Here is a 22,299-nt window from a genome sequence, read left to right on the forward strand (position 1 = left end):
GCTCTTTCCATGACATAGATTGACCAGGTGAATCCAGGTGGAAGCTGTGCTCCCTTATCGGTGCCATCTGTTAAATCCACTTCAATCAGTGTAGATGAAGGGGAGGAGACAGGTTAAAGAAGGATGTTTAAGCCTTGAGACATGATTGTGTATGTGTGCCATTCAGAGGGTGAATGGGCAAGACAAAATATGTAAGTGCCTTTAAACAGGGTATCTCTGTTGTCATCTATGCATAGTCCCTTTAATTAACTCTACCTACATGTACATACTACCTCAACTAACCGGTGCCCCAGCACATTGACTCTGTATCAGCACCCCCCTGTATATATTGTTATTTTTTACTGCTGCTCTTTAATTACTTGTTACTTTTGTCTCTTATTCTGATACGTATTTTTTGAAAATGCACTGTCAGTTAGGGGCTCGTAAGTAAGCATTTCACTGTTGTATTCGGCGCATGTGACTAATACAATTTGATTTGATTTGATTTGGTAGTAGGTGCCAGGCTCAACCGGTTTGATTGTGTCAAGTGCAACACTGCCGGTGTTTTCATGCTCAACAGTTTCCCATGTGTATCAAGAATGATCGACCACCCAAAGGACATCCAGCCAACTTGACACAACTGTGGGAGGCATTGGAGTCAACATGGGCCAGCATCCCTGTGGAACACTTTCAACACTGTGTAGAGTCCTTGCCCTCACAAATTGAGGCTGTTCTGAGGGCAAAAGGGGTTGCAATCAATATTAGGAAGGTGTTCCTAATGTTTTGTACACTCAGTGTATGTGCCACACTGCTAACATTCTTAACCCTTTGTCAAACATTTTCTGTCTCTAATGTCACTGAGTACAGTCTTATAGTCTTTAAATCCTATGCCCTGCTCTCTCTGACAGAGATAAAGGTCTAGAGATACCCAGAGCATATTATAAAACGCTAATCTGAAGACAAGGGTCTAAGATACGTTTCTCAGTCTATGATGTAGAGACTAAAGAGGACCACAGAGCCTATAACAGGACCCAGAGCCCAAGGCTGGGCCAGGCTTGGCCGAGGGGGAAAGTAATCATGATTCATGGTGCCTGACAGTGGGTGACGTCTACTGTACCCAGCTGGCTGTACATGGAGATCTATATTTTTAACCTTAAAGCCAGACCACAGTGTCTTCGGTTATCCACGCTAAATATAGACTCACTCCTACTGCACACTTCTCCAGTTTCTCACTCCTTTCTGAGAGGCATGTGGAGGAGAAAAGAGGGTGAGAGAGGGATAGATAGATAGATACAGTAGATAGAGAGAAAGCGAGAGAGAAAGAGAGAGATGGATAGGGTTTTGGGGTGGGGGGGAACATGTCGCCCCGGTCCTGATGTAAATAAATCACCCTCAACTGTTGACCCGTGTATAGAAAAAGGGGTTGGAGGGGTTGTTTTCGTACCCCTGCTCTGTTCTGCCCCCCCTGCCTCTCCTCCCCCTCTCCCACCTCCCTCCATCACTTTCCCCTCTTCCGTGTGACAGGTCAATCTGGATGGATTTCATCTGCCCTCCCTTGAATAGGGAGGCCAACATCCTGTATGGCAACTAGAAATAGAGTGAGCTCTCTGGGACAGAGGAGGGGAGGGGAGTACTACTGAGCGGCTAGAGAGAAGTGGTGAGGGTGAGAGGATGGTGTTGTGTCACACACACACGCAAACAGGCATGGACAACACCCACACACACAGTGGAGTGGGTGATAAACTGACTCATACAGGCACACACACTCACTCTGTGGTGATCGTGAGATGGATGTCTTTGTGAAAGGGGTGCTGTGTGTGGCTAAAACTTAGTCAGCGAGTCTGACCCAAGCCACCCTACTGTCACACGGTCACACAGCCACGGGTGGTGGCCCTCCCTGTCCGTTAGACCCTGCCCCACATCTGACCACACACACACACACACTCAATGGCACATAAGCCAGCCAATTCATCCTCCTCAGCCCTCAACTCATAAGCATGGGAGTGCGTGCACACACACATACACAGAAAGACACACACACAGAAACACACACACAGAAACACACACACACACACCTGTCACTTTGTCCTTGTCAGCAGATTCTGGGTCTCTTCCCCCCTGCTGGGTGTTGAACTCCAGTCCCCCTCTGCCAGGGCCACCACTAGGGTAAGGTGCCTGCCTGCTGTCCTCCCAGTCAGGTATGAACACACACACACACACACAGACACACTAGAACATCTGTTGGTAAAAAGGACATACTCGTCTCAGCCATGACCCCTCTCCTCACACAGACACAGTAGCCCTTATTCCACGATTCCTCCTGTATTTATTACTTGTACAGTTTGACAGTTTAGTCATTCAGCAGACGCTCTTATTCAGAGTGAATTACAGGTCGTGCCTTCATCTTAAGGTAGCTAGGAGGGACAGCCACATATCACAGCCATTGTAAGTACATTTTTACTCAATAAAGTAGCTACCAGCAAAGTCAGAGCTGTAGTAATAGAAATAAAATAAAAGATACAAATTAAAGTGTGAGTGTTAGTTCACGAAATACATTTTTAGATTTTTTTCCCTTTAAAAAATAAAATATAGAAAATACATTGTCCTATCTATTCTTTCACTCACTCAATCGTGTCTGAAGCTCAGATGGTGACACCTGTGTTTTGGTGGCTGGTGGTGGCTGGCCCGCTCCAGCCAGAGTCAGAACTCTCTTTCCCCAGGCAAGGACACTCAGACCCTGGCTCTTTGTTTCCATCACTCAGCCTGTCCTCCTGGAGCTACGTGGCCAGACTGCTCATTGCACTCCCCTCCTCCCCCCATCCCTTCTCATATGCATGGATTTGCATAAAACAAAGACACTGCTTAGCCGGCGTCGTCTGAGGAGAGACGGAAACCAAGATGACTGTCGGCCATCGACCGGACTGGGCCAAGCCGAGCTGTAAGAGGTTTGGCAGGTAGTCAGGGTGCGGTACAACGTTTTAACACATGGTGGCAGGTAAGATGGACGCCTTCCACTCACCAACCGTCCGTTCTCTGACATGGCGTTGTTTATATCCTGTGCAGGTGAGCAGAGGTCACCTGATTCACAATGGTGACATGGGAGGAGAAGTGGAGCTTTTAAAACACTTCATCTAAAGATGATTTGTCCTTGTCTCCCCTGACGCCTTTTGTCCTCCCTCACTCTCACTCTCCCTCTTTGCTGAAGTTAAGTGGAGCTGGAGACAGGCCAGCTACTGATCCCAGGCCCCACTTAGAGACAATCAGGGAAATAACACTGGACACACTAAGGGCCATAATGGAATGTCTCGATCTAGCAGTATAGCGTATAGAGATAGAGACCACAGAATGTGCCATCCCATTTCAGGATATTTTGGAAAAGTGATATTTCTGAAAACTTTTCACAAACAATTTATATATTATATATATATATATATATATATATATATATATATATATATATATATATATATATATATATATATATATATATATATACACACAGTTGAAGTCGGAAGTTTACATACACCTCAGTCAAATACATTTGTATAATTACATATATATTGCCTTTAAATTATTTTACTTGGGTCAAACATTTCGGGTAGCTTTCCACAAGCTTCCCACAATAATTTGGGTGAATTTTGGCTCATTCCTCCTGACAGAGCTGGTGTAACTGAATCAGGTTTGTAGGCATCCTTGTTGTACACGCTTTTTCAGTTCTGCCTGCAAATTTTCAATAGGATTGAGGTCAGGGCTTTGTGATGGCCACTCCAATACCTTGACTTTATTGTCCTTAAGCCATTTTGCCACAATTTTGGAAGAATGCTTGGAGTCATTGTCCATTTGGAAGACCCATTTGCGACCAAGCTTTAACTGATGTCTTGAGATGTTGCTTCAATGTATCCACATAATTGTCCTACTTCATGATGCCATCGATTTTATGAAGTGCACCAGTCCCTCCAGCAGCAAAGCACCCCACAACATGATGCTGCCACCCCCGTGCTTCATGGTTGGGAATGTGTTATTCGGCTTGCAAGCCTCCCCCTTTCTCCTCCAAACATAACAATGGTCATTATGGCCAAACAGTTACATTTTGGTTTCATCAGACCAGAGGACATTTCTACAAAAAGTATGATCTTTGTCCCCATGTGCAGTTGCAAACCGTAGTCTGGCTTTTTATGGCAGTTTTGGAGCAGTGGCTTCATCCTTGCTGAGTGGCCTTTCAGGTTATGTTGATATAGTACTCATTTTACTGTGGATATAGATACTTCTGTACTTGTTTCCTCCAGCATCTTGACAAGGTCCTTTGCTGTTGTTCTGGGATTGATTTTCACTTTTCGTACCAAAGTACGTTAATCTCTAGGAGACAGAACGCTTCTCCTTCCTGAGCGGTATGACGGCTGCGTGGTCCCATGGTGTTTATAATTGCGTACTATTGTTTGTACAGATGAACGTGGTACCTTCAGGCATTTGGAAATTGCTCCCAAGGATGAAGCAGACTTGTGGAAGTCTACAATTCTTATTCTGAGGTCTTGGCTGATTTCTTTTGATTTTCCCATGATGTCAAGCAAAGAGGCACTGAGTTTGATGGTAGGCCTTGAAATACATCCACAGGTACACTAATTGACATCAAATTATGTAAATTAGCCTATCAGAAGCCTCTAAAGCCATGACATAATTTTCTGGAATTTTCCAAGCTGTTTAAAGGCACAGACAACTTAGTGTATGTAAACTTCTGACTCACTGGAATTGTGATACAGTGAATTATAAGTGAAATAATCTGTATGTAAACAATTGTTGGAAATATTACTTGTGTCATGCACAAAGTAGATGTCCTAACCGACTTGCCAAAAATATAGTTTGATAACAAGAAATTTGTGGAGTGGTTGAAAAACAAGTTTTAATGACTCCAACCTAAGTGAATGTTGGCCCATTTTCACTCCAATGCTTCCCACAGCTGTGTCAAGTTGGCTGGATGTCCTTTGGGTGTTGGACCATTCTTGATACACACAGGAAACTGTTGAGCGTGAAAAACCTTGCAGCGCTGCAGTTAATTGAGATACTCAAATTGCTGCACCTTGCACCAACAACCATACCCCTTTCAAAGGCACTTAAATATTTTGTCTTGCCCATTTACCTTCTGAATGGCACATATACCCAATCCATGTCTCAATTGTCTCAAGACTTGTTATATATATATTTTTTACCTGTCTCCCCCTCTTTATCTACACTGATTAAAGTGAATTTAACAGGTGACATCAATAAGGGATCATAGCTTTCACCTGGATTCACCTGGTCAGTCTATATCACGTAAAGAGCAGGTGTATTAATGATTTGTCCATTCACTGTACGTGTCTTTCTCTGCTTGTGCAGTGTGTTAACCATCTGTAACTCAGTCATAACAAATCACTCCCTCGGTCTGAGTAGAGTTCCAGTTAGGGGAGCACCAGGCAGTGTACTGTTACTGGTCCTGTTGACAGGGTAAGCCCAGTGACTGAGGGCTGAGTAGAGTCACTGGTCCCCGGACACAGACTGGGGATCAGGGGTATGAGAGGGATTTCCCGTTGAGGAGCTGCCTGGGGGGGGGGGGCATGAGGAGCAGCTGCCTGCAGAGGGAACATGGACATTTTGGGGAGATGGTTGGAGGTATGAGGGGGGTTGTAATGTATAGTGTACCATATAGGGGAATGGAGGGTTTAGGGGCTATTAGTGACTCCTTTTATGATGGAACGGTATATGATCAGTAAAGCTGAATGTAAACATGGCACACACCACCCAATAAAATTGTCAATACACACTCCTTAAAACACTGTTTCACTCACACACACACTAGCATGTTTTCTCTGTCACCGTGGGCACCCACATAGACAGCGCAGCTCAAGTTTCATGCTGACGAGTCACGAACGGAGCGTCCCTCCTAACAGATTAGTCGATGCGTTTCGGCGCGGCACAATCAGCTAAGCCATTACAGAAACAATTGGTTTTGTGATAAACATTGGCCTCAGTTTCCCTTCATCTCTGTGCATCGATTACAGACGCCTGCAGACATTTTCTTTAGTCGGATCCCTTTTGTATATGAACCCTACTCTGGGTGTTGCTACAGGTTCAATATAAGAGAAAGTGCCATCGAACCCAGGAGCTGGGATAAGTATATAGTTCCGGCAGGTAGACGTTTCCAGGATGCTGGAGTACTGCTCCATGAACATCATAAAGTGATGAGATGGAGAAATATATTGAGAGACATGTTGTAGAGGTAACATGGTGGCGGCGTCAGATTCATGAATAAAGAATGACAAACACTATTACATAGCTGTAATGGACCCTTCAGAGAACCACACATTATGTTAGGGTAACATACAGTATAGACTGGGTCGCTCAGTGTAAGACATGTTCAATTGCATTAGGTTTCAAATGTGTTGATAGTGAAAAGTGGAAAAACAATTTATTAAATTAAACTAATTCATTAAAAACACTGGTTTAGCGACTGTAAACGTGTAAACATTTAATATTAATAATAATAATGGTAATAATAATGACATGATTAATAATAATATTTTTCAACACTACTCACTACATTTCATTACTGAAAGAGAAAGAGAGAGTAAGAGAAAGCGAGTGAAAGAGAAAGAGAGAGAGAGAAAGAGAGTTGTGTTTTACCTCAGACATCAAGGCCAAGGGCAGGGAGGGGCGAGGCTCTCGTTCACAGATGGAGGAATTTTCTGGATGACCTGAAAATGCAGATAGCAGAAGACCCAGTCAAAACACACACCATGAATACACACACACACACACACACACACACACACACACATACACACACTGAACAAGTTGCTTTCTCACCTCGGCTACGCAGTACAATCCATACGGTAGCTTACTGTAGACAAGATTTGATGTGTAGGAAAGGGAAGAACATTTGCACTCCAATAGACTCTGTGTATCCAGTCTCCAGGCATCTAAACATATTCATCCGATATGACAGAAATACCCAGAGAAATGTCTATGACAGAGGGGGAAGTGAAAGACCAAATCAAAACCAGATTGAACAGTAATGGAAGACGCATTATTAACCCTAAATATCAATATTGAAATATCACAAATCATATTAACTGCACATTGATTTGCAAACACATGCACATACATGCATGTCAACACGCACACGTATACACACACACACACACTCTGCCGGTATTGTCACGTATACACACACACACACACACACACTCTGCCGGTATTGTCACGTATACACACACACACACACTCTGCCGGTATTGTCACGTATACACACACACACACACTCTGCCGGTATTGTCACGTATACACACACACACACACTCTGCCGGTATTGTCACGTATACACACACACACACACACTCTGCCGGTATTGTCACATACGCAGCCAGTGAGTTTTCAGTCAACTCAGCTGGGTATCTACATGCCCAACAGCATATGGTGTACTAATGCAGACACCCACACACACACACACACACACACACACACACACACACACACACACACACACACACACACACACACACACACACACACACACACACACACACACACACACACAGAGAGAGAGAGAGAATGTGAAAGTGAGATACACAGGCATTTACAGTAGTACACTGTCTTATGCTCATGATGGTGACGTGGCTCCTGGTACCATTGGAGAGGTCCACAGCCCTGCCCTCACTGGCTGGGCCCACACCTAGCATCACTCTGAGCCCTTACTGGCTGGGCCCACACCTAGCATCATTCTGAGCCCTCGCTGGCTGGGCCCACACCTAGCATCATTCTGAGCCCTCACTGGCTGGGCCCACACCTAGCATAATTCTGAGCCCTCACTGGCTGGGCCCACACCTAGCATCACTCTGAGTCCTCACTGGCTGGGCCTGGACCTAGCATCACTTTGAGCCCTCACTGGCTGGGCCCACACCTAGCATCACTCTGAGCTCTCACTGGCTGGGCCAACACCTAGCATCACTCTGAGCCCTCACTAGCTGGGCCCACACCTAGCATCACTTTGAGCCCTCACTGGCTGGGTCTGGACATAGCATCACTCTGAGCCCTCACTGGCTGGGTCTGGACCTAGCATCACTCTGAGCCCTCACTGGCTGGGCCCACACCTAGCATCACTCTGAGCCCTCACTGGCTGGGTCTGGACCTAGCATCACTCTGAGCCCTCACTGGCTGGGCCCAAACCTAGCATCATTCTGAGCCCTCACTGGCTGGGCCCACACCTAGCATTACTTTGAGCCCTCACTGGCTGGGTCTGGTCCTAGCATCACTCTGAGCCCTCACTGGCTGGGCCCACACCTAGCATCATTCTGAGCCCTCACTGACAGGGCCCACATCTAGCATCATTCTGAGCCCTCACGGGCTAGGCCAACAACTAGCATCACTTTGAGCCCTCACTGGCTGGATCTGGACAGAAAGACAGAAACAGAGACGGACAGACAGACTTTGTAGGAATGACATGGGTATGAAATAGAGAGGAGAGAAAGAGAGATGGAAGCTCTGGGAGGAGTGGAGGTCACCTTGCTTGGTTAAGAGATCAATGTCCGTTTGACTTGCTGCGAGGTGGTGTGGCGTGTGTGTGCGTGTGTGAGTGTGTGTTGGGTCTCATCAGTGTGAAAAGTCTGAGCGGTGTCACTCCGTATCGTAGAGGATAAAAAAAATCTAAATGCACAGTATTTATTCTGTAAAAATTATTATTCACAATTATTGACATTTTGGGGCTTTTATACCAACCATCTACAATTGAAACATCTGAATAAGCAGTGGTAACATTTTATATAAAAATAATTGCACACACACCCAGAACAGTGGTGGAAAAATGACAGTCTAAGAAATACTTCATCTCTACACTGCAGTGGAGAAAATCTGAAATTATTGGGTTTTCAAATAAATGCCACATAACTCAATTTTACTGAGCTCTGACAAACTCCAGGAAAACAGCGGTGACGCAGTCTGCTGATGTAGAGAGCACAGCAGGACATAAAGTCAGCGCGTCTAAATCACTGCACGTGTAAACGTTTATCAGAGAGACGCAGATACGTTATGCCTGAACGCAGCCCAAACTAGCCCCTAACTGCTCTGAAGAAGGGGATGGGTACGTTCAAGGACCTTCTATTTAGAAGTGCTATTTATTTAGTTAATATGATTCCCTCAACCTTCTAGAACCAGGTGGTAATGAAGAGTTAATAATAACTTCCTAAATTCATATACAGTATATACAGTATATTTGGCAATAATCTGTTTATGCTTCTGACTCACACAGGAGCATATAAACAGATACATACATTCAGCCTCCAAAATGAATTGAAATAACTCATGAGAATAAGGAGTCGCTAGGCTACTTTGTCTTGAAGTGTTTCCCAAAAAACGTCTAGATTATTTAGACGTTTGGGGGAATTGGAGTAGCCTAACACATTCATATCCTCAGTTATTTTGATTAAAAAATATATATATATATATTGTTTAAGAAATGTTTTCTGAGTGAGTTTTTTTCAAGAATGAAAAGCAGATGTCATTCGGAGAGAAAGAGAAAGTATTTTAAAGTAGAAGTCCGCTGCCCCCCCCCCCCCCCCCCTCGCTCTCTTTCTGTCTCTGTCCTGCCATCCTCTGTGCCACCGGACCTCAGGGAGCTGGTGTTGGATTCATTTAAGTCCCAGTCCCTTTGCTTTAGCTCCATTTGCAGACATATAAAATGACCCCTCAGAGTACGGCTACACTTCATTATCAACATAACCTGCAGCCAGCCACTCTCAAGGACAACTCTTTAATGAGTCACATGCCTATTACCTCTAAAATATCTATTTGAAGCACAAAGTTTCGACTTTCTGCTGCCCCAAAGAGGATAAAATGAGAGGAATATTTCCCAGTAAAATAAGTGCATCTTAATTGATCCCTGATGCACGTTTCCCCCTGAAGGAGGGAGAAAGCTTTTCTTCTCAGAGAGGATAGGAGGTGAGTAATGTTGCTGTTTCCTGTTTTCTCCCAGCGTCCTCTACCAACCTGGGCAGGCCCTATAAGAAGGTTAGTAGGGACGGGATAGGCCTCACCATTCACTCTTTCACTCTGTGAAGGGATAAAACAAATATTTTTCAATACAATCTACATGTTTTATTTGACTCAACATGAATAATGCTTACAAAGCAAATTTTTACTGTGTCATGGCTATTGAATAAAAAGTCTGATTTGGATTTGGAGAATCTGTTTTATTCAAACAATTAGGTCTACCCTCCTGGGTTGTTCTTGTCAAGGATAGAGTTGATGGCCTTTACCTGTTAGAAGGTAGGTCGTCTTAAGCTGTCTAAATAAAGCATAAACAAAACCTGTGTGTTCTATTATTCATTGGACTCTGTTTGGCCCAGAGAGAATCCAGGTTAGCACGCCAACCCCACGTTTCCTGTCTGCCCTCCTCACTCTACCGTCTGTCCGTGTGTGTGTATGTGTGTGTTTGCACCCTGTCTCTGCACCTTCACACACACAGACGGCATAGATAAACTAAGACGTTCAGAAAGGTGAAAGGTAATGACGCCTGCGCAGACCAACACAAACACACACTACAAGATCTATCTCTCTCATAAGCACACACACACACACACACACACACACACACACACACACACACACACACACACACACACACACACACACACACACACACACACACACACACACACAGACACACACACACACACACACACTAATGTATCTTGGTAAAAAGGACAAACAAGGGGCATGTCACTCAGTCTCAGCCCTATCTTCTCTCCTCTCTAACACACAGACACAGACAGGTGTTCTACATTTAAATCATTAGCCTGTTGATATAGGAATCAGTGTGATTTAGGAATTATTACATTAATACCCAGAGGGGGAATATTGTGACAGAGGAGAGGTTTGTCACCAGTCCCTGATTCTCTAATTAACACACCGATAATGACACATAGACACATACTGTGCTTACTCATACACACACATGTGACTTAACTGGACAAACTGTAGCAAAACTCTCTTAAACTCTTTGGAACACACAAGCACACATTTGGAGACCGGTAAAACTGCAGTGAGTGTTGAGCTCTCCGTATACAGTCTGGAGCTAAGTGGCTGCTATGATGGCAGTATATATTATTCAGTCAGTAATAATGTAGAGCGTTAGCTGTGTGTATCTCACACACGGAGCTGTCTCTCTAAGAAGAGGAAATGAGTGTGTTCCCCTGGGTTAGGGATTACTCTAATGACTTTGTGCATGGCCCTGTGCGCTCTCACTTTTGACCTCCATACATCCTGTGAAAGACAGCCTGACACACGGACACAGACACACGCATGGACAAATGTGCACACACGCACGCACGCACGAACGCACGCACACACACGCACACACACACACACACAAACACACACACAAACCCCCCTGAGCCCCTCTCCTGGGCCCCTTTTTTAGCCCCGGGAGGAGTCGGGACCCCTGCCTACCTATTTTAGGATCTGTCAATAGGCTTGTTGCTCCCTGAGCGAACACCCTGCCCTGTCCACCTCCCACCTCCGTAGGCGGCAAGCATCAACGCGTTGCATCGCTCCAAATGAACACCTCTGTGAGAGCAGATAGAACCATCACTCAGATAACCATGTACTGTAGCAAGGGGAAATTAGCAACAGCATCTATCGCTTATCTGTCAGTCCTCAATCAAATGTGCCCAGATTCAATACATTGTGGTTAAATCAAAGAATATAAAAACAAAGATTACAATCATTAATTATGGATGATGGCCGTCACATGATCCAAAAAACAACAGCTGAGGACTAATCCTCACTACATCTGATTCTATTCGAACAGAACAATCAATTACAGATAGAGAGAGTGTGTGTGTGTGTGTGTGTGTGTGTGTGTGTGGGGGGGGGGGGGGGGGGGGGGGCAGGGGGACTGATTGATATCTGGCAAGACACAGTGAAGACTGTCCCTCTCTCTCTCACACACACACACACACACACCCACACACACATACACACACACACACACACAGAGAGAGAGAGATACAGAGAGAGGGAGAGAGAGAGAGAGAGAGAGAGAGAAAGTCAGGGTCGAGTCATTCTCAACATACAGCTCCAAACACTCCCCCAAAATGATAGGAATTAGGCTCCTTATACACAAAGCAACAATCTGCCAAGATAACGAGACAAATATTAAGAAGTCAATGTTCAAATACAGTAAACAGAATAACAGATGCAAAAAGCCAATTAATATCCTCCCAAAATGATGCAAATAATTGTTGGTTGTTTTGTGTGGCTAATATTAAATATATCAATACATGGCATCTCCATGGCCGGGGATCAAACACGTATGTAATTAGATAAATTGAGTAGTTTGTCCTAAGTAAGCAGGAGAGGGGCTTGGCTGTAAATTGCGTGGTGTGTGCATGCTAAGACACAGGCCTGGCACAGCTGCAGAGAGCCGCACTCACAATTTATCATCTCTACATCGCAGGAGCCGCTGGCCCGCTCCGCTATTAATCATCAGCAAAATCATTTAATTCAGCCCCAGCTCCAACTATTGTCTCAGTCCCCCCCTCTCTCTACCCCTCCATCGCCCCCCTCTCGGCCCTCGCTCTGGGCACAACAGCCACCACAGCAGAAGCAGCACACACCCTCCTCCTCACACACACCCTCCTCCTCACACATAACCATCGGAGTGAAGGAATTAAAGAGGCTCTTCGTCTGTGTAATAGGGCAACACATCATCACTTGCACATTGGAGGTTATTTGGGTGAATTATTGAAGAAGCTTGTTAAGGGTAGAGCCTCGCAAGCCTGCCTGGTCCTGCAGCGAACATTCATGTATGTCACGGTGGATGCTTCCGTTTTACTATCAATGAAAAAATGCAATGATTCTGTTAGTTTAATTTCAAGTAACTCATTTGTATGCGTTTAACAGTGATAAAACGGCACCTGCTTAGTTTTAACAGATACTATGAGGAGATACAATGCAAACTGTTTCATCAATGTGAGAAGATCATGAATATAAACTGGAGGTGTCATAAATAAATATGCACCCCCCTCCCCAACATGAACAATATTTTCACATAACCATCCCCTAGTACTGTAAAAAAAAAAAAAAAAATGCACCCCCGCCCCCCTCATAAAATGATCTCTAAAACAATGATTACCACCACAAATAACAATAACTGTAGCAATCCTGTGTTGATAAATGTTGATGTCGACTTGCCCACTTCAGCATGGTACTGTGGCACAGTCAATGCCATGCAGGGCAATAGGCCAGAAGGTTGAGGTTTCTCTGACCATCACGGATGAGCTCTCGCTCCTTGCCTGTTTCATTGCACTATGATCAGAGCCGGCTGCAGACAATGATCAGCTAGGGGGAAATCAGATATTCAACATTTTGATGGTATATTTATAATTATTCTAAATATATGCAACAATTTTTCACTAACAAGTTTCTGTGCCAATGCACCACACACAACCCATGAACAATTCATAATTACATACCTAGTACCGACTTTGAGCGCTTCATCATGGCTTGGCTTGGCTGGTATTATATTAGATCGGAGTGGATGAACGTGCGCAGGTAGCCTACAAGAGACTTTTGAAGTAGCCTAATCAGATTGTGACTGGTTGTGTTATGCCATCCATAAAAGGTAATACATTTTAAAAGTGAAATAACAAATATTTATGCTACATTGACACGTTAGGTTGCAGGTCAAGGAATAGCCGCTTGGTTCGGAAAATAGGCTGAACGTGTGTTGAGCTTTGCTGAATAACTGGGCCTGCTGGGAGCATAGGTCTATATCGTTACACTATATAGAACGACTTGGGAGAATGGTGATCGGCAACAGACAGCGCATCGGTATCAGAAGTAAAAATCCAGCCAGACTGTCCTGTACTGTGCCTTTCTAGACCTTATCATCTGTCGAGACACACAACTGATCCAAAAGGAATGAAACGTTCAAATCACAGGGCTTTGGCGGCATAATTTAAATTACATTTTCACTGCAGTTTACAGCCTAGCGTAGAATTGTACTCACTTGAAAACAATAATGCAAATATGAATTGCATTGTGGTGTTGTAAGCTGGTCTAGGTAGAATAATTATATTGTCCCTAAGGCCATACACAAGTAATTAACTGTATAACATATCTATTTATTTATAAAGTGAGGCAAGGCAGCATTTAAAAAGAAAATCCTAATAAAAAAAAATCTAATTAATGTTGTACCCCTTGAAATAATAACAAACAACCTTTGTACGACACCTAGGGACCTCACCAAGAGATTTCAGCCTTTTAGTATTGTAGCGAACGGTGGGGCAGGGAATACAACTCGGGTCACTGGCGTGAAAGACAAACACCCTACGCATCGTGCCAGTAGGGTTTAACCCACATGCTGGGAATTGTATCGTGGCTCATATAGCAAGGTTTTCTTCACTGCCCCCTCTGTACTTGATGGCACGTCCCTGTGCTTCGACTACTCAACCCCCTAGCACGTCTGAGCCGTTGGCTGCACAGCCACCATCCCACTTCTGAGACCAGTGTGCCAAACGGCAGGACAAGGAAGCGAAACCAGGTCACTGGCATGAACACCCGATGCATCGTGCCAATAGGGTTCACTCACTTGGTAGGAATAGTATCATTACATTTGAGTCATTTAGCAGTCCCTCTTATCCCGAGCAACTTACAGGAGCAATTAGGGTTAAGTGCCTTGCTCAAGGGCACATCAACAGATGTTTCACCTAGTCACCTTGAGATTTGAACCAGCAACCTTTCAGTTACTGGCCCAACGCTCTTAACCGCGAGGCTACCTGCCACTCTCATCACAGCTCATATAGGATTGTGATAATGGTTTTGGAATGACAATCACAGGAACCAGGGTTATATTGATGTCAGGTGTTGGAAAGCACCATTGAAAGCACCATTGAAAGCATGTCCCAGAAAGATTTTAGTCACAGTACATTTATGTTAGGCTAGCAGTGTTCCTGTCAGGTTTCTGTACTGCACATGAGATGGCAGAGCATACAAAACAAATGTGCACCTGATTGATACAAATATTCATGATATCATTCTGCGAGGTAGGCCTACTTTGCATTCAGCATTTAATTGGAAAAGTTTTTGAAAAAATAAGTTGTGTCAAATTGGCTGGAAGTCCTTTGGGTGGTGGACCATTCTTGATACACACGGGAAACTGTTGAGCGTGAAAAACCCAGCAGGGTTGCAGTTCTTGACACAGTCAAACCGGTGCGCCTGTCTCCTACTACCCTCTGAATGGCACACATACACAATCCATGTCTCAATTGTCTCAAGGCTTTCAAATCCTTCTTTAACTTTTCTCCTCCCTTTCATCTACATTGATTGAAGTGGATTTAACAGATGACATCAATAAGGAATCCTAGTTTTCACCCCGGTTCACCTGGTCAGTCTATGTCATGGAAAGAGCAGGTGTTCCTAATGTTTTGTACACTCAGTATCTCTCTTACTTTTAGAAGTGTTAACTTCAGGATGACTAATAACATCTATTGAGTTGCAATGCCCGAAAATTGAATATCCAAATCAACTTAAATCATCTACAAAATGGGTTTTGCAGCAACACAATTCCAAAGGAACGTTACAGCTAAGTTTTTTCCTTTCATTGTTTGCGATTCACAAATGATTATCTTGATTCCCATGATTCGATTCACCGCAATTTAACCAAACCACAATTACCACAGTCAAAAAGAATGATTTAAAAATAATAGTTTCATATGAATTAAATGAATCACAAAAAGATATATATATATTCTGAGAAATGTGAAGAGAGGTGTCTGTTATATAGTCAATTAAATCTGTATGGCCTAAACAAGATAAATAGGGGATTTTTTTTACTGCGTGTCTCATGGCTTTACTGTTCTTTCATGCGCAATGATGCACCTGGCCTCTCCGCTGCCTATCAGTTATTCCTCTATGTTCTTGTGGATTTCTGTAGAAAATTGGTGCAGATTTCAATGACTTGATGTGTGGTATGATTGCTAGTTAACCTATTGCAGATCTGGACAAACGATCCACCTACCACTATTGCCCCTATGGATAGAGGGCGGGATAGCGTTGACTGTATAATAAGCATGCAGAAAAGCGTAGTGCATAAGGGAAGTACCAAAACACCTTTACATAGTGGGGGGCACATGCAAGAAGATGAGGAAATGTGGCTATATGGGAAAAAACATATAGTAAAACCTGCAAAATGGGGAATGTAAACCACAGAAAAAATGCACTACCTCCCCTGTGCCCAATAAAAAAAATCACACAACACTCCTACCCTAGTAACCTCCCACCCCAGTTACCTCCCACCCCAGTAACCTCCCACCCCAGTAACCTCCCACCACAGTAACCTTCCACCCCAGTAACCTCCTACCCCAGTAACCTCCCGCCCCAGTAACCTCCCACCCCAGTAACCTCCTACCCCAGTAACCTTCCACCCCAGTAACCTCCTACCCCAGTAACCTCCCACCCCAGTAACCTCCTACCCCAGTAACCTCCCGCCCAAGTAACCTCCCACCCCAGTAACCTCCCACCCCAGTAACCTCCCGCCCCAGTAACCTCCCACCCCAGTAACCTCCCGCCCCAGTAACCTCCCGCCCCAGTAACCTCCCGCCCCAGTAACCTCCCACCCCAGTAACCTCCCACCCCAGTAACCTCCCGCCCCAGTAACCTCCCGCCCCAGTAATCTCCCACCCCAGTAACCTCCCAGCCCAGTAACCTCCCACCACAGTAACCTCCCACCCCAGTAACCTCCCACCCCAGCAACCTCCCACCCCAGTAACCCCCACCCCAGTAACCTCCCACCCCAGTAACCTCCTACCCCAGTAACCTCCCAGCCCAGTAACCTCCCACCCCAGTAACCTCCCACCCGATTACATTTCTAACTGTCCCTTAAAAGAGACACCAACCACTATAAAGGTGATTTAAACATTATGTTAAGATGACCACACCCCCGCTCATCCATGTTCAGAGTATACATGCATGTACACACTCGCACATACACATGCAAAACCTTCCATTCACACCTTAATGTGCATACTGCTGCATTGGTGTGCTGCTAAAAATGAAAAGGAAAGAGAGTGAGATTGAATTTAATCCCTAAAATGCTGTCTTGTTCACACTGTCACATCTCTGTTCTCATTAACCAATTGTTGTAGAACACTAAAACAAAATGCCCTCCATTCTCCTACACAAGTCTCTTTGACAGTTTGATATGACAAAGACATTGAGAGGGATCTTCAGTTACTGTCCCCTCGGGGACACTAAGATTAAGATCCATCCTCAGAAGAGGTCTCAAAGGTCATAAGGTAAACGCCAAACCAACAGCGGGTTGGGAGAAGCGCTACTGTGCCTCATCTGCCCACGCCTACCCCGGTGACTCATTATGCATCGCCCTGGCACCGTCTCCTACACCCCCTCACATGCACGACAGAGTCCGCTTCACCTGCTGGGTGTACCCCTGTCTTTCGGAGCATGGTCTGTTCTCTGTTTTAGGCCAAATGCAAGGGGGGAGGAGGACAGGGAGGAAAGAACGGTGAAAAGGGGTACATAGGGATTGGGCTGTTGCAGAATACACACAAACACACACACATGGAATGTCACACACACATAGATATCTATAGAAACACAGGAACATACGAGTATAGTCTCACAAAAATAGTCACACACAAGCACATATTTGGTATATAGACATAGACGTGTGCACCCACACACAGACACAGACAAACACACACGAATGCAAGGACATACTTCCATTGCCCTACTAACATGTGGAACTACAACAAGTCCAGATGTTCCCAAAATCATAAATGTGCAAATAATATAGTTTTGCATGAAAGCACAACAAAAAGTAAGCTCACCTTTTTGTTATGAATCATTCAAATCGAGGATGAAATGCATGACTTCAGTTTTAATAAAATGTGTAATCATAATGTACAATGCACACACATATGCTACTGGCATTGTACTAAGCTTTACATCAATGACATGAATGATAGATTGATATTGAAAATAATTATGGAATGTAAATACATACCCAGGAGGCTTGATCCATGGCAGATAACGTTGACTCTTACCTCAACTATAATTTTCATTTTGTTTATTCGATATGAGGGATTATTTTTAATGTGAAATGGTATTTAGTTCAAATAAATATAGAACAGTGAAACAAAGTCTAATTAGTAATGAGACTCTCTATCGTACACCTTTCTTTATTTTTTAAATAAAACATGAATAACTTTGTAGTAATACTATTACTACTGACCTGTAAAGATGCTCACAGAAATGTTAAGGTGCATCACTTCCAAATTGATTTTTATCTCTAACAAAAATACAACATCTATGTATTTTCAAAGTTAAATTGTGTTCCACATTTAAGATGTTGTTTGAGGTTTTGAATGAGGCTCATATTAGACAGGGTTGCTACCTAGCCAAACAAATTGTTACTGATGTGATTATCTGGCATGCGTCATGCCTCCTTCCATCTGCACAGATGAAGACAAATCCCACAGACTAGAACAACTTCAGGAAAATTTGACGAAAACGGATGGATAGCAATTCATATATAGCGTACTTTAAGTCAATTCCCCAAATGTAACTCCTTGTGTCTATTCCCATTAGCATGAACTACTCTGGATTTGTTTGTGAAATTCACATTCCATCATTATCTCTGCAGGTCTCTGTCAAGAGAAAACGGAGAAGCTTAATGAAAGGCCGATTACATACATTTATTGCATTTCATTTAATTGTAAGAAATTGAGAAAAAATGAGCACATATGAACATCACATAATATGGTTAGTGAGGGAAATAATTTTGCACAGCAAAATATATAAGAGGAAAGTTTAATTAACATATGTCTTAAAGATTTATTGATGAATGGTATCTCCCCATTTTGTACAAGCAGGGTGTCAATCCCTGTCTATTTAACAATGTCCAGACATTATTGATTATAATAATATTATTGCCTTGGAAATAATGAGTTTGTTTGAGCCAAAAAATAATCTAATACTGATTGACAACAAACTATTAAAATTAAGTTATCCAGCAATGCCAAAAATGATCTATCTGCGTTTTTGAATTAGCTTAATCTAGTAACCATTCTGTGATATATTGCAGACTACATTTTAGTGCAATTCAGTCCAAAATGCATTATCAAAATGCAGGGTTCACGCTGACTTAGGGCTGAAGTTTCTCCTTATTTAATACTTTGGTTTAAAATACAGCTGTCAAACTACTGCTTAGACTGCAAGAACATGCTGCAAAAAGCACTGCTTATGCATGGAAACAATACTGTTCAATTGTATAAATTGGAGCCGCCCCAACCTCTCCTACCCAATGACAGGAAAACAATTTAGTGCACAGGACTTTATGACTTTATGAAACCTACAGCTAAATGATCCTAACAATCTACATCACATTCTTCTTTAAATGTCAACTTGTAGCACATCCATATTTTCTTTTAGATTTACAAAGTATGTAGGTCTACATATACTTCAATTATAATCCATAGCCTTCCAGAGTTGTTAAACGCACAGGGATGTTTTTATTTTATTTTTAAATACACAAACTGCTTTTAAGCAACATACAGTTTAGTCCCATATAGGGATAGATAATTCATTTTAGAATAGTTGAGGTCCTTTTTGCTCCCTCGCTACATGGATACCGCCGACCATCTTCCATCAGGAATGCGTCATACTGTATAGAAATGGGCGCTTAGTCGTATCATTCAACACAGTTGAAATGCACTTACACGGGAAGGGGGGTGGAGAGTCCTTGTCACTTTTTTGTTGCTGTCCCAAAAAAGTGATCAGGTCATAAAACAAGTATGAATGCCATGCTGGAGTCATCCGATAAAAGTACATTTTCAAGCACAAAAAGAAAAGAAAACCCGTACATGTCCAGCATGCAGGCCAGTTCAATAACATATCTATTTTAAAATAATGGATATTGTTTCTTATGAGTAATATAGTCTGTTTGTTGCTTAACACAAAATAGCAAGCATAACGCATGAGATGAGGTGGGGTATAATGGCAGGCTCGCAGTCCTCCGAGTTTGGCAGAACAAAAACAGAAAGGAAAAAAGGCCAAAAACGTCTTCTTACTGTAGATGGATGCAGTTTTTGACCGGTATTTGTACACGGATTTTAAAGTCGAAAGGTGAAAAAAGGCAAGTCGATGAACTTCCAAGGGGTATACTTAGTGCTTGCATGCACACATAGTATACAGCAACATTGTAAAGTTAACAAATAATAAATGATAGTTCATATTCAAAACACTGCAAATCAAATGAACAATGATGAAAAAGAGCTTGACAAAAATATGCAACAAATAATAAGAATGGTAGCAAAAAAAAGATGATGGCAGGTTTCAGTTTCTACTCCAAAATGAAGGGCAATTATGACAAAGTTCCATATTTCTATTGCAAGCCTCAAAACTCAAAACCGTTATTTGACAGACTGTTGTCAAAAAAATTAAAACCGAAAAAAATGTTTGCAAATTAGTTTTCTTGGTCTAGTAAGCCCCATTACAAAAAAAATCACAATGAAAACTTTTTAATGAGGGAACTGACAAACTCAGTGTTCATGATAATGTCGAGACTCACATGAAAAACTCCGGGGAGGAAGGGTTGTTGTCACTGCTGGATCCATTTTCTCTGAAGCCGTTGCTGATGAGCTTCTCATATTTTTCTTTGTATGCGTCCCTCTCCCGGGCCAGCCTGGAGATCTCCGCCTTGAGGTGGTCGACTTGCTGGACGAGCTGCGTCTTCTCGCCCTCCAGGACGTGCCGTTGCTGCACCCGCTTGTAGCGGCAGGACTGCGCATAGCCTCTGTTCTTTAGGGTCCTCCTCTTCTGTTTCAGCCGGATAACTTCTTCCTTGCTGACTCCCCGTAGCTGCCGGTTGAGCTCCCGCACCGACATGCCCACCAGCTGGTCGTCCGAAAACCGGTCGTCCAAATGTCCCATGTGTGGGTGGTTTCCTCCGGAGCTGCCGTTGGACGAGACCCCAGGTGATTGGTGATGGTGGCCGCCGTTGTGGTGGTGATGGTGGTGGTGGGGCCCCCCGTTCTGGGCTGCTGCGGCGGCGATAACTGCGGACACCACCGCCGCGGCAGAGCCCATCTCTTCCCCACCCATGGTGCCTCCTCCTCCGGCTCCGCCGGCAAACTGCTGCCCTCTAGCATAGCCATCGAAGGACTGGAGCTGGTGACTGCTGTTGATCAGCGCCTCAACTGCGTCTTCGGGGCTGAAGCCCAGCGCCTCCGGATTCAACTGCGGTTGATAACCGGACATCCAGTAGAAATCCTCCAAGTGTGCCTTCTGTTCGCTCCCCGACCCCGGACTGGGCGACGAGAAGCTTGGAGAAGGGGGCACCGAGCTGCAAGGCGTGCTCATCGGGGTGGAAGACAAGGATCCCCCGGCGATAAGGCGGCTGCACTGGCTGATGTTGCGATCGGGCTCCACCGGCTCCTTTTTCACTTCAAACTTCATCAGATCGAAGTCATTAACATATTCCATGGCCAGGGGACTGGTGGGCAGGTCGGAGTTGCTCATTGCCAGTTCTGATGCCATCCTCTTGCTACCGACAGTCCTCCAAAGGGGGTGAAGAGCAGCTGTCAAACTGGGTTGGTTTGGAAGAACGTGAGCCAGTTTGCTTTTTAAGCGTATTTGTCTTAAAGTGAAAAAATAGGTTTTCAATGTCCTTTTTGCAGCGACGTGTTCCCAACTGTAAATTAATAGTTTTCTTTTCAGAGTCTATTGCACAGACGCACCAGAGCCGTGCAGGCGAGTTGCGGAGTCCTCTTTCAGCATGAGAAATTCGGCGAATTTGTATTTTTAACATTTAACACATTACTGTTTCTTCATGGATAGGCCTACATTGCGTAAAGCGGAGAGGGTGAAATGTCGAAGGAGAGGGGTAAATGTAGCCTCGCACGTAAAATGCCTCTGACTTGTAGGCGATTTTTTAGAAGGATCACACAGCAGATGAGTTTAAAAGCATTGCAGAGTTTTATAGCCGCCCTGACGTCAGGTTGGAAATGGGAAATTGACTCGGACGAAGAGCCAATGGGCTCGCACAATCTATGGGCTAATTAACATATTAGTACAGAAACAAAACTTTTCTCAACTGTCAAAGGCTATCAGCTGACTGTCAGCTGCAACTCAACCTCTTAACTCTTTCGCCTCTCCATTTATATTATTTTAATGGCCATTTATTCTACCATTTGGACAAAACATAACCATTCAATTATCTCACTGCGCTCATGGTGGGGAAAGGACAGTAGGCTGTGTGCACATTATGGTTCGATT

General features: G+C 43.9%; 1 protein-coding gene across 1 annotated transcript in view; it reads right to left on the minus strand.

Annotated features, from left to right (window-relative positions):
- The window catches only part of mafa (v-maf avian musculoaponeurotic fibrosarcoma oncogene homolog a (paralog a)), a 120,843-nt gene extending 98,848 nt beyond the window's left edge, over positions 1 to 21,995 (minus strand). Inside the window, exons 1-2 of the mRNA XM_021607498.2 lie at positions 20,594 to 21,995; positions 6,634 to 6,704 (exon numbers count right to left, since the gene is read on the minus strand). Of these exons, the coding sequence (XP_021463173.1) occupies positions 6,677 to 6,704; positions 20,594 to 21,561 (996 nt within the window). The 5' untranslated portion in view covers positions 21,562 to 21,995 and the 3' untranslated portion in view covers positions 6,634 to 6,676. The remainder of the gene's footprint in view (positions 1 to 6,633; positions 6,705 to 20,593) is intronic.
- Positions 21,996 to 22,299: the final 304 nt, after the last annotated feature.

This window comes from Oncorhynchus mykiss, chromosome 6, assembly GCF_013265735.2.
Source record: "Oncorhynchus mykiss isolate Arlee chromosome 6, USDA_OmykA_1.1, whole genome shotgun sequence".
Taxonomy (NCBI): Eukaryota; Metazoa; Chordata; class Actinopteri; order Salmoniformes; family Salmonidae; genus Oncorhynchus; species Oncorhynchus mykiss.